Raw genomic sequence first — 19,311 nt, forward strand, 5'->3', positions numbered from 1 at the left:
AGCATACAAACAAAACAACTAACTAGAATAACAAGAGAAAAACATTCTGATCCTAATATCAGGGTACAAGGCTGTAACACAAATAATAAAAATCCAATGATGGATATTGGGGTTCAACCTAAAGGTCCTGTAGAAGGAACGACGGGTCACTTCCTGCCACACGGCTAGCTTTACCCCAAATAATTACAAGGAAACTGTATTCTTTAAACACTGCCTGGCCCATTAGTTTCAACCTCTTATTGGCTAACTCTCATATTTTGATTAACCCATTTCTATTAATCTGTGTAACACCACGAGGTGGTGGCTTACCAGGAAGACCCTAACCTGCATCCATCTCGGAGAGGAGAGCTATGGCGGCTGCCTGAGGCGTCTGCCTGACTCTGCTTTCTTTCTCCCACAATTCTGTTCTGTCTACTCCGCCTACCTAATTTTCTGTCCTATTAAAGGGCCAAGGCAATTTCTTTATTAACCAATGAAAGTAACACATAGACAGATGACCCTCCTCCATCAAGGTCACAAAAGCAAAGCAGCCAGTCACGGGCTTTTTCATTTACCTTAAACCAAACAGAAATGGTTGCCTCCACGAATTCTCAGAATGAGACTAAGCCTGAGACCTGTTTCTTCCTGTCTTATACTCTTCTCTAGGACTGAGACTAAAGGTGTGCACCACTACTGCTTGGCTTCTATGGCTAATAAGTATGGCTACTGGGATTAAAGGTGTTTGTCGCCACTTCCTTGTCTGTATGGCTGACCAGTGTGACTGTTTTACTCTCTGATCTTCAGGCAAACTTTATTTATTAAAATAGAAATGAAATGTCACTATACAAGGCAAAATCGGGTGGAGTGGGTGCTGAAGAGCCCTGGACTGACATAGAGCTCCATGATTCTTCTGGCTTAAGGATAATGTGAGTGATTTCCTTTGGGAAGCAGCTGGTATGACACATGGCTAGTTACACAGGTAGGGGGATGACTTCAATGCAGTGACTGAGAGGAGCCTGAGGACAAGGCAGGGGGTCTGAATGGATGGAATGATGGAATTGTTGTCACTTTGGTCAGATGCAAAACTGTGTAAACTAAACATGACTTCGTGAACTCCGTCCCTTGGTGTCTCCTTTCCCTCACCTGCAAAGAAGTATATGATACAAACAGAAGAACAAGCAACATACAATTAGAGCCTCAGCTATTAGCATGCACACTGATGGTAACTTGTAGCTGGTTTTTACACAAATGCAAATTCTGCTCACTATCAGTTTCCACTTAGAATGGCTTGTATAACCCACAGGCTAACTCTGGGTGAGACTGGGCTGTCAGTGGAAATATCCTGACTCCTGAGCACTCCCCAAGGCCAACACAGGACCCCCATCCCCGAGTCAGAGCCTGCTTCCTGGATTTCCATTTCCTCAAGTGGAAAAAGAGACAATGTTAAGTAATTTCATCCTTTTTAAAGATCTTCAGTTCTGACCAGATTTGCTCTCCCCTGGAAAAAATAAAGAAAGAAAGAAGCAAACTGAGAAAGGTCCTGGAAAGCAGCAGAGGCTGAATTCAAACCCCCTAGGTTGTGTTTGGGTGTTGGAAGCCTTTTGAGCTGAAGCGCTTCCCTCCCACACTCCATCCCAGACATCTTAACTGCTCTGACTGACTTCCATGCTCTGATTTACAAAGATGAGTGGGTGAGTGATTTTTTTCTTTTTCTTTTGTTCTTTTATTTATTTTTTTTTTTGTTTGAAACATATTATTTCAAAGTTAAGCAAATGCAAGTTAAGTTACAGGAACTTAAAAACATCACTCAATCTTTCACAGAGGACATCAACAGCCCTCAGCTGTCTGCGCCCTGTTCACCTTTCTTCCCTGGTGACAGGAAAGAAAAGCAGCTAGAGGCAGTCCAGGGACCAGAGTTTGTACCCCACCTAAAGCCCTCTTGCCTTTTCTGTAGTGTGGGGCTGCTTGTTCGGTGATATTAAGGCTTAGACCCCAGGTACAAGATTGACTCCTGTCCAGTTTAAACTATCCATCATTCTAAAAAGTGAATTTCTTTTTTCATATTTTATTTAAAAATTTACACTTCGTTTTACATATCAACCCCAGTTTCCCATCCCTCTCCTTCTCCCACCCCCACCTTCTCCTTCCCATCCCCCATCCACTCCTCATTGTGGGAAAGGCCTCCTTAAGGAGTCAACAAGGTCTCATGTACCAACTTGAGGTAGGACCAAGCCCACCCCATCCCCCAGTCAAGGCTGACTAAGGTATCCCACCAGAGGGAAGGGGCACCAAAACGCCTAGTGCCACTGCCTATACTGTCCATTTCTACATCAAGGCTCTCACTCTAATTATCAACCCCTCCCCTCATCGACCCTCTCTGCTTTTCAACCAGGGCAGGTGCGGTCTACACTGACTCCACTCAAACCGCTTAAGTTTCTGTCCCAGGGGACTCCTGGCCTTGGTCTGCAGATGCTGTTTCTCATTCTTCCCGCTCCTGCTACCAGGACGACCAGACTCCTTCTTCTAACTTTCCCTTGGCGGAGGGGGACTTCTGAGAACTTTGCAAGGAATTTAAGACTGTTCAAGAGAAGCGAGCCAGCACTGAAGTCTAGCTCTCACTGCCAGGTCGTCTGCAGTCCCACACTAGGACCTTGAACTCCAGCTTTCTGGAGGTGGCGGGATGGAGCCCCAGCAGGCTGGCGCTGCCACAGATGGGCCACCAGGCACCGGGCTCGCCATCGGGTCCCTGGATTATTTCTGTTGCATCCGTTCTGGAGTGTGAGCAAGTCGCTGTGTCCTGAGGGCGAGCAGCCCAGTTCGCAGGAAAGCTGAAAGCAGGTCCAGCCCGGTCTCCTGGCTCTCCTCGCCGGCCTGCCCAAGCCGGGCTCCGGCTCTCCTCCTTCCCGGCTCCCGCCTCCTCCTGCAGGCTGCGGGGCGGCCCGGGGCCTGCCTCTCTCTCTCCGCCTTCACTACCGGGTCAAGCCGCGGAGGGAGGGAGACGGCGGCGACGAAGCCCTCGCTGGCGCTCCACCCGGTGCGCGCGCCTCCTCCCTGGGCTCGCATCCCTCCTCCCCGCCCGCTCGCATCCTGCCAATACAGTACAACTAGTACACGCGCACACACTCACACACACACACACGCGCTCCCCGCCGCTGCCACTGCAGCTGCCATGGATATCGGCTAACAACACCGAGGCCGGCGAGCGCGCGCGCGCTCCCACTCGCAGCACGCAGGAGTGGCCCCCGGCATCCCTACCCTGCTCCCCACCCCCACGCCACCCGCTCACCAGCTCGGCCACAGGCTCGCGCTGGCTCGGCCGCCTGCCGCCACCTCCGCTAACGCCGCCAACGCCACCACAGCTTCCTCCGCTGCGGGGCCACAGCCTTGAGTGTCATTCAAGGGACAGCACAACCTCACCCAGGCTCTCCTACCTCTGTCCCTCTCATCCACCCTCCCCCTTCCTCCGCCACACTCCATCCAAAGAAGAGGGAAAGCGCGGAGCAGAGGGGGAGAAAGGCAAAGTCTGCCACCCTCATCTCTTGGCCCCGTCTCTTCCATCCCGATTTTGACTCCCGAACCCTCTTCCCCTAAAGACCCTCAGGAACTGAGGCTACTCACCCTACTGCCATGTCCAAAAGCTTGAAAAAGAAAAGCCACTGGACTAGCAAAGTCCACGAGAGTGTCATTGGCAGGAACCCGGAGGGCCAGCTGGGCTTTGAACTGAAGGGGGGCGCCGAAAACGGACAGTTCCCCTACCTGGGGGAGGTGAAGCCAGGCAAGGTGGCCTATGAAAGCGGCAGCAAGTTGGTATCCGAGGAGCTGCTCCTGGAGGTGAACGAGACCCCCGTGGCGGGGCTCACCATCAGGGACGTTCTAGCCGTGATCAAACACTGCAAGGACCCACTCCGGCTCAAGTGCGTCAAACAAGGTGAGCGCAGCTTGCTTGGTGCTTTGCCAGGCAGTGGGACCCCTGCTTGGGGAAGGCAAAGAGAGGGTGGGCGCGCGTGTTGCAAGGGTGTTATGTTGCGCCACCGCGGGGTGGGGTCCGGAGAGCACTGTAACTGTGAAAGGAGCATTAGTGGGACCGGGGCAGGGGGCTGGTCGGGCGGTTAAGCCAGGTGGCGGTGTGGCAGGTAACTTAAGTTTGTGTAGTTGGGTCCTCCCCTTTGGAAGGTGTTTGGCCTTGTCTGACCTCAGAGCTCTAGGACCAAATAGAAGGTGCGTCAGTGGCATCGCCCACAGTGAATATAGAGCTTTCGGAGAAGGAAGGAGGCAAGGGGGAATGGAGAAAAGAGGATGGAGCAACTTGAGGTGCAGAGGTGTCATTAGAGGGGTTTGGGAGAAGCTCTGAGAACGGGGGCGGGGGCGAGTGGAGACGCTTGGAGTGTATCCACAGCTGGTCTGGTGACTTCCTGGTCACCAGGGATCTCTGAGCCACTGACTGATGAGGAAGGAAAGGCACAAATTGGTTTGGATGCGTTGACCAGTGTTCGGTAACTTTTTTCCCTGCTTCAGTCCTCAGTCCCTCTCCCCCGCCCATGGTCGTGTCATGTGGGCACAGAAAGTCACGTGCAGATTGACTAACCCTAGAGATCGCCCCTGGCCAGCAAGAGGGAGGAGGAGCAGAGCCTAGGGAACTGGGAGCTGGGAGAGCTTTCCAGTGTGGAGAGGAGGCAGACTGCAGCTTTAGAAAGGTTCCCCAAAGTATTCTTCATTGACTGGGATTTCCTCATTGACTGGAATTCCTCTGTGGTTGGGCTCTCTGCTAGCTAGCTCCAGATCTGGGGGCGTGTTTGTGGCGTGAGGGTGGATGGAGACGCTGGTTGTAGCTCAGGCTCCCTATTTTCTAGCTTGGCTTTGATGAGCCTCTTCCGGGGCTGTGATGTGGATTGAAAGAGATTGGAATCTGGCTGAGCTGTCTTTGCTGGAAAGAAAATTGTGGTCCCGAGGGAGGAAAGATGGAGACAAAAAGTTTCATTTGATGACTCTTTCAACAAAATGTAGTGTGCCTTTGTTTCCCACATGCGGTGATGAAGTTTCCTGGGTGGCAGGGTCAACAGATGTGTCTTACACATACCAGCAAGATCGGTATAATGATTCTTGTCTGCTGTTAACTTTGTCCTGCCCCGGTGTTGTAATTCTGAGCGTTACTTTATTCTGAATTGCCATTCAAGGCTGTGATCCATTTATGAAGAAACACTATTAAGCAATTGCTTTTTGAGCATAAATTTAATCGACAAAGCTTGTTTCAAAGTAAACAAGAGAGAAAGAAGGTTCATAAACTTTTCTAAAGCTAAGTTACCACAGAAGAAAGCATCTTCACTGGAATCTCTCGGGTATTCATCACGGATCATTTTAGATCGCCTAATGTAAACACGAAGTATTGTCTGCCATGAAAGAAGATAGAGTATCCTGTTATTTTCCAAAATGAGGTAATTTAACTCAAATTCAGAGAGTTATGCTAACTCATTTTATGGTAGGGTAGTGCATAACAGCAGTAGATATAAATGAGAAGTTCAAGTTTAGGATCCCAGAAGTCGCCTATAATTAACCAAGGACCATGTTTTTGTGGTAATAATATTGGTGTTTATAGTGGAAAGTAACTGCAAAAGTTAACGCTTTTTAAACATTTATTTTTTATCTCTGCATGGTTTATGGATGGGTGGGTGGATATGCTAACAGTGGTGTAAATTCCCCTCTACTTTTCTGTGGGTCACAGGATGGAAACAGACTTTGGTGGTGAGTGGCCCCACAACCACCCACCCAAGTGTGTTAAAGAGTGAGTGTTCTCCAGCGGTTCCCATGATCACCTCTTCTTAAAGGCTACACTTCATTCAGATGCCTGTAACTTGAGATAAAATTTGGCCAACTTTAGTACAAACAAAAATAAGTGTGTTTCCGCCCCAGAAAATCTCTAGGATTAGAAATTTAGTAATTGAAATCCAGGGAGACATTGGAAAAGGGAGGGCCGAAAAGTGCAAATTGAGAATCTGAGATAAGAAATGGAATTCTGAATATTCTGTGATACATGATAAAACCTTGGTCAATTTGAGAAGTCTTCACCTTTGACCTCGGGAAGCTTGATCTCTAACAGAGCAAAGCTGTGGGCAGTGTTACCAGTTGACATTTCTCTTAGTTTGCATCTCCCCATGGGAAAAAGTTTCTGTGTGACCGTGATTTTAGCTAAAGCTGATCCTGATCATTCAGTTCCTGTGTTGTTTTGTTTGAAAGATAGATTTTCAGATTCAGGGAGCGTATTTTTATGGAGTGAGATATGTAAATGAAAATCTTTTCACAGTATATGTTAATTCTTGGCCTGTCAGCCACCAAGTATCCAGTGATAGATATTTGTAATGATTCATCTACTGAATTACTATGGACAGAAATAAATAATTGCTTAATTAATTAATTAATTAATTAATTAATGGTTTTTGGGAAATCTATAATACTCTTGTGTATTTCTCTAAGTGTACTTCACATATTCTCTTATGAACTTATTATTGATGCTTAGGTATTTTAGTTATAAATGTGAACAAAGGAAAATTACAGAACACTAAATATAGAGTCCGTGTTTCTTGGGTGGCTTTGTACATGGCATAGCCAGAGAATTTAAACACGGCTTGTTTGGAGTTGTTTTTTAAATTATTAATAAGGAATATTTTAAAGGATTTCATCATATATTGGATATTATACAGAAACTACAAACATGGTCATAGCAAAACCAAGGAAGGTTTTGTTAGAAATGAAGATATGTATATAAAAAACACTACTAAAATATACCTCAGATAAATTGCGATAATTAGCCAACTGTTACATACTTTTGGCTAATTTAACATTATAGTCATCGTAGTTTTAAGTTATCCTAATTTCCAAGGAAAGCGAGAAGCTAGTATTTTAAGGTATCCTAAAGAAGACAGGTGTTCATCGTTTCTCTGAACTGTTTAAATGCCTTCGAACTCATTACAAGAAATATTCAACAAAATTCAACAAATTCTCTTCTTATTTCATCATCTTTTAACCTACATCATAAATGCTATATAAAAATATCATTTATATTTATTGGCGATACTCTTTTGCATCCTTTTGTTCATAATAAATGTTTCTTACCAAGAGGATTAGTACGTGAACAATGCTGCCTGTGTTCTCATTCTCTCCTAGGACCCTGTGAGGAGAACATCTTGGATGATTCTGGATAGAAACTGAAGTAGTGAATTTTCCTTTCTTTGTCTTTTCCTTTTAGCTTTGCTGCTCAAGTTCACAGCAGCCAGTTACGCAGGCTGTCACCCTCCTGTCCTACATTCCTTAGCCTATGGTTCCCGATGCCTCTGGGACCACACAGGGGCCTGCAGTGCCTGGATACACTTTCCCATTTAATGCCCCACGGTGGAAAATAAAAGAGAAATCCTTTTCTAATTCTTTCCATGTGGAAGATGGACTGTCAAAAGCCTTTGAATTTCATTTTTAGACAAGATCTACATCGCTCTCTCTCCTCTTGCTTCTTTCAAAGACACCTTCAAAGACACATAGATTCACATTTATTAGGGATCACCCTTTCTCCTTCACTGACATCAGATTAATATCATGTGTTAAACTTCCATGCTGCCTTTAGTTTTAGAAAGTGAAATTCAAAGTATGTTAATTTTTTGTCTTTAAAATGTGAGTTATATGGATTTTTAACTCAAAAAATTAATGGAAACCATTTTCATATACTGATCAGTTTAATATTTATCTAGTGGTGGGGTTCAAACCCAGGGCCTCCCCTATGCTTAGCAAATTATCCGTTACTAAGCTGTACCCATGTCTTCATTGCAACTACTTTAGAAGAATGTTGGATAATAAAGACTTCCGCTTACACTGAGAGATGAGAGATGCCAATGTGGTTCTCACTGTCAGTAGACAGATTCTTACTATTTAAAGGGCATGACCTTGAATGCTAAGCGTGAGCATTCACTTTCCTCCCGTGTTTGCTTTGAATGAGAATAGCCTTGGGGTGAAATGCCAGCTGAAGAATATAACCACCACCATTTCTGCTCTTAACATTTACACTGTGTAAATTCTTTTTTGGCACATTCATTATGCTTAGTTTCCTTTTTAGTTGCTGGAAACTCAACACATTTACTTTCATAATGAGAAAAAAAAAAGAGTTTGCACAAATGACATCCCGTATTGCTTGCAGTTTAAACCGTGACTTTCAAATGCATGGCAGACCCGGGTGGCATCGTATCTCTTAGGAAGTGGAGACAGGAGTGGTAAAATGTGTGCTCTTCCTTGTAGATCATCTGGCTTTGAATCCCGAGAATGCTTCCGATGACAGTTATATGAACAAGTTTTCTAAATGGATGAAGTAGCAGTTTCTTAAGGACTTGAAATAACCACCGGGAATGTAATCTGCTGGAATTACTCGCTATCGTGTGTAAGATCTTGGATTCTAGCCCCAGCATTGCCAATAATCATTAGCTAAGTTACACATATAAATCATGCTGTGGTTTGCAGGTAGTAAGCATTATGCAAATTTAGCAAATTTTATTCTAAGCATATTGATCATTTTGAGCTACTTTCATTACTTTTAGCCTTCAAGATATTTTTACAGTGATTTTAAAATTGCATGCATGTGTGTCATGCACGTGTGTGCAAGTGAGTTCAAATGCCAGTGTAGGTCACAGATGTTGGGGGCCCTTGGAGCTGAAGTTCCAGTCATCTGTGGGCTGCCTGACATGGCTGATGGGAATCAAACATGGGTCCCCTTCAAGAGCACTGTGTGCTCCGAATTGCATAGTATTCCTTCTGGGCCTATTTATCAAGGTATTTTACACTTAACTGTGACATGAAAATGAGAAATAGCTAATGCCTAATTGATAATAAGTGCAAAATTTAGTTGTAGACATAGTGGGATTTTCAGAATAAATTCTTTTTATAAAACATATTTCCTTGATAAATGTTGTCATTAAGTCAGTAGAACATGTTTTTGCCTTTTAAAAGTAACCTTCACTGATGTCTTTATTTATAAAGATTTGTTCTTTTATAATTATTTTAGACTTTAGAACAGTGGTTCTCACCCATCTTAATTCTGTAACTTTTTAATATACTTCCTCATGTTGTGCTGATCCCCAACCATAAAGTGATTTTTGTTGCCCTGTAATTTTCTATTGTTGTGAATCATAATGTAAATATCTGTTGTTTCTGATGATCTTAGGTGAGCCCTATGAAAGGGTCACTCGACCCTTAATGGAAGTGTGACCCACTGGTCAGAAATCACTGATTTAGATAAGACTTATTTCTAGCTACTAAATTATCCCGTTCTTTGCAGATCTTTCCTCCTTTAAAAGCTGGTGAATTTATTGAAGTGTTTACTATAATTTTGACAAACAAAGAAATAATATTGGGATTCATTTAGTTTTAAAATATATTTATGCTTCTTAAACACCATGGTAGCCAGATAGATCATATTGTTAGTGGAACTTTTACAGCATAGCTACAAATCAACTTTCTTTGCAAGAGGAGCTATAATAAAACAGAATTAATACGTGGTCATGTTGACAGAGGTTTCTGTCCTGCCTAGTCCCACAGCCATTCAGTCCCAAATAAACACACAGAGGCCTAAATTAATTATAAACTGGTTGGCCTATTAGCTCAAGCTTCTTATTAATTACCTCTTACATCTTACATTACCCCATAATTCTTGTTTGTGTTAGCCACATGGCTTGGTATCTTTTATCAGTGAGGCATTCTCATCTTGCTTCCTATGCATCTGGGTGTCAGCTGCATATTGAACCTTTCCTTTTCCTTGATTTCTCCTATTCTTGTTGCCCCGCCTATACTTCCTGCCTGGCTACTGGCCAATCAGCATTTTATTAAACCAATACAACTGACAAGACCATTATCCCATAACATTTCCCCACCCCCTCTTTTTTTCAAAAAAGAACCCTGAATCTAATCTCCTTTGTTTAACTTTTTTCCTGAACATTATCTATAAAAACTTGTAACCAACACTCTAAACAAAGACAAACATTCATAATCCATTTTTTTTGGGAATGTGGGCATAGTTTTCTAGGCTACTCCTGTTGATCAGGGGTGCTGATAATCTTTTGGGGAACAAAAGAAGATTTAGGATTTTGGTCAAATCCTGACTGGAATATTCAGTGAGGCTTGGTCATCTCAGCCAGAAGTCTTGAGGCTGTTCTGGATGTAGAATTCAGAGGAAATTCCGATAGAGGTCCTCTAAAATGTTGGAACATCTGGGCCATCCGCTCCTTTTGGGGACTTTTTCAGGGCCTCTGTGTATTTATTTGGGACTGAACAGCTGTGGGACCAGGCAGAACAGAAACCAACATCAACATGGTCACCCTCGACAATCTATGACAAAGGAAATTATCTCAAATCTAGAACAAAATATGAATTGCATTTATAACAATGTCAGCATCTTAATATAGGCAAATGTTACTAAAGATGATGGTCATAGCTAGAGTATGTCTATGGACAACACCCTGGTGTCCTTCTACTACTTGAGTTAATTCCACCAGTAGTTCCAGTGTCAAATACTGATTTTTAAAATCTCCCTTAGCCACAGCTTGACTGTTTCATAACAAGAAGCAGGTAACAGGGTCTTACAGCTTTCTTAGGATTATCATTCATGTTTTAGCCCCAACATTTTCTTTTTGTCCCCAGTAACTGCCAACATATTTCCTTTGATAAGAATGAACTATGTTACACAGAGAGTTTATAGATAAGTCCGTAACTGCTGAGGCCAGTTAGCTGAAGATTCACATAGGGATGTGTATCTGCTACATGCTCGTATGCAATATTCATGCATAGAAAATTAGTCAAAGTTGTTTACGTATGGGAAATTGTTGACATTTGATGAACTCTTGTTACAGAGTTGTGGGAATAATTCTTTAATAACTTTAAAACTTTTAGTTTAGTATATAGTTTTGACCATTTTACATAGTCTGGAATAAACAATTAAGGTTTTCTTCTTTGACTACTCATTATGTAACACCAGTGGCATTTAATATAGACCCTTTTCCATGGCCCAGGAGGAAAAAATTTTTAAAAGTTACTGAATTTATTTAAGATATTTTAATAATTAAATGGCTTCAATCTACCTGGGAAAATAAGTTCTCCATTTTTTTGTGCTACGTGTACTTCATACTGGCTTGTGTTATTTAAAGTTATTTTTCTTAAATATCATTACCAGAACCACAGCAGTTATTATATACTATAGTAAAACACACATCCATATCCATGAAAGCAGTTTAAGTAAGCCTTATGTACAAAGTAAAAAACTCTGTCTGTATTGATATTCCTAATTATAAAATTTTTGGAAAAATTTCTTGATCCTTATAATGTCTTTTAGTCAAGAATATGTATATTAAATTACATAAGATTTCATGAATAACAATGGATAGTTAGTTTTAAAGCAATACTGTGAAATATGAGAAAGAAAAGTTATTTAATGAAATACATTCAATTGAATACTTCTTCACATGCCAGTTTATTACCAGTGTTTTAAAAAACAAGTTTTCCAAATTGTCCACTAAACTACCATTGATCAAGGACAGCACAAATCTTTATGTTTCACACAATCACTAAAACAATTACAGAGAATTGAGGTAAATATTATTTGCAAAAGGTGATTTTATGTGAGTACTTACCGCTAATTTTAATATGACCTGTATTGCTTATCCTAATTTTTTACGTTGGCTTGCATAGGGAGTTACATGTTTATTTATCCGGTATGCACTCATCCATACAAGAGTGACTAGTGCTAGAAACCCACAGATCAACCTAGCAACCCACTAAGCTGATTAAAATCTGATTATCTGAAATTCAAAGGTGAAAATACGTTAGATTTGAAATGTGTAGTGTTGCATCTCGATTCTGACACTGGGTTTGGCTTTCCTTGAAGTCCACACTGTAAATAAAGCATAATTATACCAGACAAAGTTTCTTGAAGAAAAAAAAAGGCAACTGCTTAGGCTTAAAGCCTTACTGAACCCTTCCAAACAGCTTTGTTCCTTTCTAAAAGCATACTGAGTACAGATAATTCTAATCCTGTCTTTGTAGCAAATGTGATACCAAAGGAATACTGTGCTAACTAAACAGAAGGAACAGATCTTCTTTGGGGAGGAGCAAGATTGTTGTCCAAGATGGTCTTATGCATCTGAAGCGAAAACACCAAAATCCACTTTGTGATCAGTTAGTTGTTCTGAAACCTCCCTCATCCCCCTAGCTGGATCCCCTGTCCCTGTTGCTTGGAAGAGTATATGCTTTCTTTTTCTTCTCTTCAGTGCAGATGCTACCCAGTAAACTGAAATGTCTTCTGCCTCATGGGACACTTGGGATACACATGTGTATGGGAAGGACTTCGTTACCATTGCTTACGGATTTGTAAAATAAAGGATTTATGTGTGTGAGCATACAGTCTTGGTGACTCAATTTTTTCTTTTTTCTTTTAGAAAAGATATTAAAAATAGAATCTCTTCTCATACAACATAACGACATTTTCCCCCTCCTTCCAGATCCCTGCCCAGCCCTATTCACCCCTATATCCAATCCCCTCCATTTCCTCTTCAAAAAAACAGGCCTCCAAGAAACAACAGCAAAACAGGACAAAATAAGATGCAATAAGACAAGGCAAAAGCCCTTATATTGTTGCCTGACAAGGTCACCCAATAGATGGAGGAGAGGCCCAAGAGCAGGCAAATTTCAAGTGTGAGCAAACTTGTAACTCTGATAGTGGCAGACCATAAACACAAAAGAAATCAAATACTTAAATTTCTATAATATATGTTAGGATTTTAGGATTATAGCAAAGAAAATGTACTAGTTTAGATTTTTCTTTATATCAAAAAGTAGATAGTGAGCTATATAGAAAGCACCAGTTTTCATCTTCACATATATTTTAATGAAAGAATAAACAGCTGAGGGTATGCTTAGTAGCGAACTGGAAAATAGATTTGCACAGTATAGAATTTTAATTAGTTTAAATATTTCAGAGAAAAATATGAGATTTGTATCCAATAATATGAATATGTAGCATACTGAAATTTTAAAAATTATGTAAAATAAATGAAACTATGTTAAGCTTCTTTACTTTATCTCAAAGAAAAAGAACAGCATTTAAAATATTTTAGAAGAGAAAAACTTTAATTATCAGGATGCCAAAATTTTTTTCCCTGAAATAAAGACAATACTACTTTATCTTACATTAGTATGAAACCATTACCTTGTGTCAAATTAATTCACTGTTTATGAAGTTGTTATCATGTACCTACTGGAGATTATCTATGAAAATGTACACAATTAATGGTATCCTTGACATTCTAAACAACTTCTTGAGTCACTATAGAACAAGAAAGCATCGTTTTGCATTTTCTCACAAATGTCCTTTTCTGTTCCCACACCTTTACATTGATCTATTTTTAGCTGATAAACTGAAATATAAACACTGTATTTAATGAACTGGTACCGCATTGTATCTCAACACACGTGTATGTGTGCAACACTCACATCAAGTTAGATACATCTGCATATTCAAAAATGCTATTTTAGCCGGGCGGTGGTGGCGCACACCTTTAATCCCAGCACTCGGGAGGCAGAGGCAGGCGGATCTCTGTGAGTTCGAGACCAGCCTGGTCTACAAGAGCTAGTTCCAGGACAGGCTCCAAAGCCACAGAGAAACCCTGTCTCGAAAAACCAAAAAAAAAAAAAAATGCTATTTTACTGTAGTGTGAACTTTATACATTCTTGTGGTCTTTAAAGGCGCAGTGTGTTATAATCTCTTCTCCCCCTTCCACACAGCAGCACCACACACGACTCACTCCTATAGAGCTCCTCTATAACAGCTATGAACCAGTCATGACATTTATTTGAAGTATCTTCATCCTCTTGTGGCCACAGCCTCATGGTATCCTTGATTCTTGTAAAGATTAACTCTCTTAGCACTGACCACAGCTGCGGTTCGCTTGAATTGAATATCTTTTCAATTTTAGCTTAGCCACAAAATTATTAAAGAGAGAGTTGGTTGTTTATAGAATACACCTCCTTCTCCTTCCTCCCATGCTCTTCCTGGTAGAATGTCGGTTTTATTTGCGAGTGCACATGCTGATATACTGCTTGGTGTTTCTACATCAGATTGTCATCAGTTCAAGGGAATGAATCTCAACTATAAACCAGACAAGGTACTTCCATTGTTATATCAGTTATATTTGCTTAGGAAATGGCTGGTAACCCAGTTCTAAGGAATGAAAGTAAGATGAGTTCCTTTACAGGACTTTCTGAGGACTTTCTTAGTTCTTAAATAAGATAATACAAAAAAAAATACTATTCCCTCCTCTGATTGAAAGTTCTCACCCATGGAAACTGGGGCAGAAGCAGGTGTCACTATCCTGTGATCGTGAAGAGCTCTGGGCAGAAAAGGGGAAGATGACAGAAGAGAACAAAGAAACTACTCTGGCTCTCAGATGGACTTCAGGAAAAGGGCCCTATAATTCAACCTCTCTCAGAGCCAGTTCTGATATTACAAAGTACAAGATATTTATGACATCTAATTGGAGTTTTCTGCTACTCGTAGCTGAAATCATGCTAGTCTATATTAATATAAAATATATTTAATTCCAATCTTAATTTTTAGTGGTAAGTACTGCTGATGCTCTTTCAATGCCAGGACTTTGGAGAATACATCAAAATGCATTTTGTCACTACATCAGCTCAACCTAATTCTGGGTATTTCTCCATTACCTCACTCAATTCTGTTTCCAGTTTAAACCTGAGAAACTTGATCATCTTGAAATGAAAACTAGGAATACAAATTTGTTTTAACCTTATCTGAAATGGAGCATATTCAAGAAAGCAAATCAGCTATAAAAACATACCAACGATCCATGCCAAATCCAACTTGAGATATTTTCGTCTTATATACTGTTTACAAGTGTATAGGGCATTGATCTGGGAACGTATGTAATTATCAATTGACTCATCAAAATGTTCCAACTCCATCTATTTAGAACTAGAATTCATTTACTGAATAGTCACAAACTGTTTTGGGTTGCCTACCTTTTGGAAGGCACCAAGCTAGAGACTATAGATAGATTAATAAAAACATAATTAATACAGCTGTACCCTTGAGGTTTTCATTCAGTGGCACATGTTGTGTGACTTGAGTTCAAAGCTATCAAGAAAAAGAGTTGTTCATCTTGTGGGTGTGTCTTTCACAATGTTATCAGAACAGATGAAAAAATAGCATGTATTTGAGAAGAAAGTGGACCAGGGCTACTTAGTACCCAGCATCATGGACACAGTTTGAGTAGTGCCAATCTTTGGACATAGTATATGGACATAGTATATCAATTATGGTTGGTGATTCCACAAAGGTCCATGAGACCAACCCACCTTGAAGCAATTCATATTGCAGTGTAATAGGTAAGAGCTCACAGTTCTAAAGCAAGAAGGTTTGGATCCCAGGTAGAGCAATGCCCTGGGCTGGAAATGAATCTAAAAGAATATAATACACATTTCTACACCCCAGCACCTCATTTTGCAAAATTCATAGTCACATATATTTGTAGGAATGCTAAAAGCATTGCAGGTTACAATGTGTATAATATTCTTAGAATATTGTATGAGCTTGGTAAGTGATTGGTATTAGAAACCATTTGTATTATACATAAATATTCATTTTAGTTGATTTTTACTATAAATAATAATATTCAATTTGGTACATTTTCTAAAAGGCTTATGTGAGCCCAAGAGCACTTGTTATCATTTCAGTCTCAAGCAGTGTTAATTAAGCAAGGACTACTGAGTAAGCACTATCATGAAAAAGATAACATGCTGTCGATAAAAACATACAGAATTGTTGAGATTCAAGCACTCATGTTGAAGTGACAAGAATTTCTAATTAGTAAACTCTAGAATTTAATGTAGAAACCAATGAGAAAGGAGCTTGCAGAATGAGAAGTACTCCATGCCACTGTAACAAGCTACATACTTATTTGTTAGCTATTACTATTAAGAAAAATGTCTATAATTTATGTATCATGTATGTTAGATGGTGTTCAAGGCACTTTGAATATGCTCTTCATTCATGCAAATAATTCTATAAGGTAGACATTGTCATTCCAAGTAAGTTCAAAAAGAGCAGTACTCTAAAACAAATCTAAGGGATCTTACATACTGTGTTGGAAATGCTTTATGGTCAGGTTTAGTGGGATCAGTTTGGTAATATTTCAGCATCATCTTGTGGGACACATATAGGAAGTGAAGAGACCTAGTTGAGGGTGATTTGAGATAAAGGTACAACAACTTAAGAGGTCCATAGGAGACAAGAGGAAAGTGTTTTAGGCCTTCAACCATTGTAATGATGGTAGGAAACACAAAGAAAATGCAGCGTTTTCCTGTTCTTTCTGGTTTCCAGTTGCTGGTACTATTTGTTAAGACATAGACTGGAATCAAACAGTTGCCATTCAGTCCTAAAGTCAAAAAGTGTTCAGAACTCACTGGGTAGAAGCGTAGGGAATATATCATTACTCAATAAAAGCATTAAAGAAAGACAATGAAGAGATGCTGTGATATCTGAGTTTGAGGACAAGCCCTGAACTTCCAGCGAATAAACCAATTCCGTAATTTGACCAGTGTTACTGTTTTGTGCTCACTGCTGACAGATACTGCCAAGATGTTCAGAAACACAAACTCTGGAAGGTTTCCACTGCTTCTGGCAAACAGAGGTCACCTTCATTCTGTGTCTTGTCAGTGGAAGAGATGTTACAAATACCCAGATGTACCAAAGAATAATTGCTAGAGCCAAGAAAACTTCAAATACTCCTCCAGGAAACACGTTCGGTAGTTAAAATCAAATGGACAGAGCCCTAAGGGATAGATGAAGGTATGTGTTAGACCCCTAAGGAATGGTACCTTATTGAGGTGTGTGTGTGTGTGTGTTAGCATAGTAAGGGACAGGTGCTTTGTTGAGGTGTATGTGTTAGAGCTTTGAGGATGCTTTGTTGAGGTGTTTATGAACTCTAGGTGATGGATACTTTGAGGTGTGTGGGGGCCTAAGGAATGGGTGCTTTGTTGAGGTGTTTGTGAACCCTAAGTGATGGGTGCATTGTTGGGGTGTGTGTGAACCCTAAGTGATGGGTATTTTGTTGAGGTGTGTGTGAACCCTAAGGGGCAGGTGCTTTGTTAGAGTGTGTGTGAGTGCTAAGGTATGTGTGTTTTGTTGGGGTGTGCTTGTGCTCTATGGTGCAAGACATTTGAGCTTTAATTTCTTTATTTGTCCCAGAAATGCATGTTATCCCATCTACATAATATTTACTAGCAAATTAAAATCATTTGGCTGATTTATTTAATATAATAATTACTTTTTACTCTTTGCTTTCTGTGTCATAATAAAGCTGGGACTGTGATTACAGCAACCTTAAGGATCAGCTCTTATTTTTCAAGAATACAGAGTAGATAAAAGCCAATGCAGTTTACCTAAAATGTTCCATTTAGTGTGATGATACAGAAATAAATATACTGCTTTTGGAGCACCTAAGAGAAAAAGAAAGGATCACAGGGGCATAATATAAAGTACAAATCTTAGAAATGGTAGACTTAATTGAGTGTCTTTTCTAAATTCACTAACATTATTTTCTTGGGGTTAACTTTTTCTAAGCCTATACATCCTCCTACCCTTTTGAGTTGTGTTAGTAAACTTTTTATTATGTAACAAAATTAATTAGATAAACAAGTTATTTTGGATTAGAGTTTCAGACATATCAGCCTGTTATTGACTAGGTCTAATGCCGTGGCTCTGAGATGTGGCTTAAACCTTGTTGTTGGATAAAGCCATTCACCACATCACAGCAGGGAAGCAAAGGGCAGGTAAGTGTTAGCATTTGTATATCAGACCCTTCAAAGATATGCTCCTAGTGACTTTCCTCAACTAGGCTACACTCTCCACTAGCCAATTCAACCCAGCAGTTACCAGTGGATTCAGAAGTTAGGACCCACATGATCTAAGCATCTGAATAGCTTCAGTAGACATATTGACTGAGAACCTAGTACCATATATGGTCATTTCTGCAGAAAGCTTTAGAACCAAACCAAAAGAAAAGTAGCTTTTAGAAACAAAACAAAACAAAAAAAAAATGCAATGTAGGTTGAAGTGCTTTATAAAACTTTTTAGTGCAGTACAAGTGGGAAGGTGATCTTGGGAAATGGAAGATGGAGGCCTGAGTATTGCTCATAATAGAAGAGACTTGGGATTGTCTCCTAGTCTTTAGTAAGAGTTCAGGAAAGGCAGAAAGCAAACATGGTCAAAGGTGTAGTAAGGAGCAGCTTGTTCGTCCCGGCTGCCTAGAACCGAAATAATCACACAGAAACTATATTGATTAAGTCACTGCTTGGGCAATTACTTAAGTGTATTACTAGCTAGCTCTTACATCTAAAATTAACCCATCTACATTATTTTATATTTAGCATGAGGCTCGTGACCTACCAGCAAGGTTCCAACATCTGTCTCTGGCAGGACTACATGGCTTCTCTCTGACTTCTCCCTTCTTTCTCCCAGCATTCACCTTAGTTTTCCCTGCCTAGCTTTTTCTGCCCTGCTCTGCTGTGGGCTCAAACCTGTCCTATATTAACCAGTGCTTTTTACAGCATACAGAGGGCAATCCCACATCATAAAGGAAGGTGTTATAGTTCTTTTACTGTTGCTGTGAATGATCACAATGAGCAAGACAGCTTACAAATAAAGAGTGTAGTTGGGGTTTGCTTACAGTTTCAGAGGGTGAGACCGTGTCCATCAAGGTGGGAGTAATGACAGCTGGCAGAGGCATGGCACTGGAGAATTAGCTCAGAGCTTACAAGAACTACATGCATGAGGAATAGAGAACTCAGTATTAGAATACTGTGAGCTTTGAATCCTCAAAGCCCACTCTTAGTGATACACTGCCTCCAACAAGACCATATCTCCTAATCCTTCCACACAGTACCACCAATTGTGGACCAAACAGTCAAATACATGAGGGTCATTCTTATATAATACAACAGGACAGGATGGAAATGGCTCTCTATTCAAAAGATGGATACCAGTGAGGGGAGGCAGACAATGCTTGAGTACAACTGAAGATTGTCCAAAGGGTTGGAGATGTATTGTTGGGAATATTACTTTTAGGTGTGCTACTTTTGTTTCTGCTGCATTTGTTTAACTCTGTGAAGCTGTGTTACTGCATCTGTCTAAAACACCTGATGGTTCTAATAAAGAGATGAAGAGCCAATAGTGAGGCAGGAGGAAGAAAGGTAGGGCTAGCAGGTAGAAAGTATAAATAGATGGAGAACCAAGAATGA

General features: G+C 40.6%; 1 protein-coding gene across 2 annotated transcripts in view; it reads left to right on the forward strand.

The window, feature by feature from the left end:
* Nucleotides 1–3,606: 3,606 nt before the first annotated feature.
* The window catches only part of Magi2 (membrane associated guanylate kinase, WW and PDZ domain containing 2), a 1,324,802-nt gene continuing 1,309,097 nt past the window's right edge, over nucleotides 3,607–19,311 (forward strand). For both annotated transcript variants that reach the window (XM_038315349.1, XM_038315350.1), the window contains exon 1: nucleotides 3,607–3,907. In XM_038315349.1, coding sequence (XP_038171277.1) covers nucleotides 3,607–3,907 — 301 coding nt within the window. The remainder of the gene's footprint in view (nucleotides 3,908–19,311) is intronic.

Source organism: Arvicola amphibius, chromosome 18 (assembly GCF_903992535.2).
Source record: "Arvicola amphibius chromosome 18, mArvAmp1.2, whole genome shotgun sequence".
Classification (NCBI taxonomy): Eukaryota; Metazoa; Chordata; class Mammalia; order Rodentia; family Cricetidae; genus Arvicola; species Arvicola amphibius.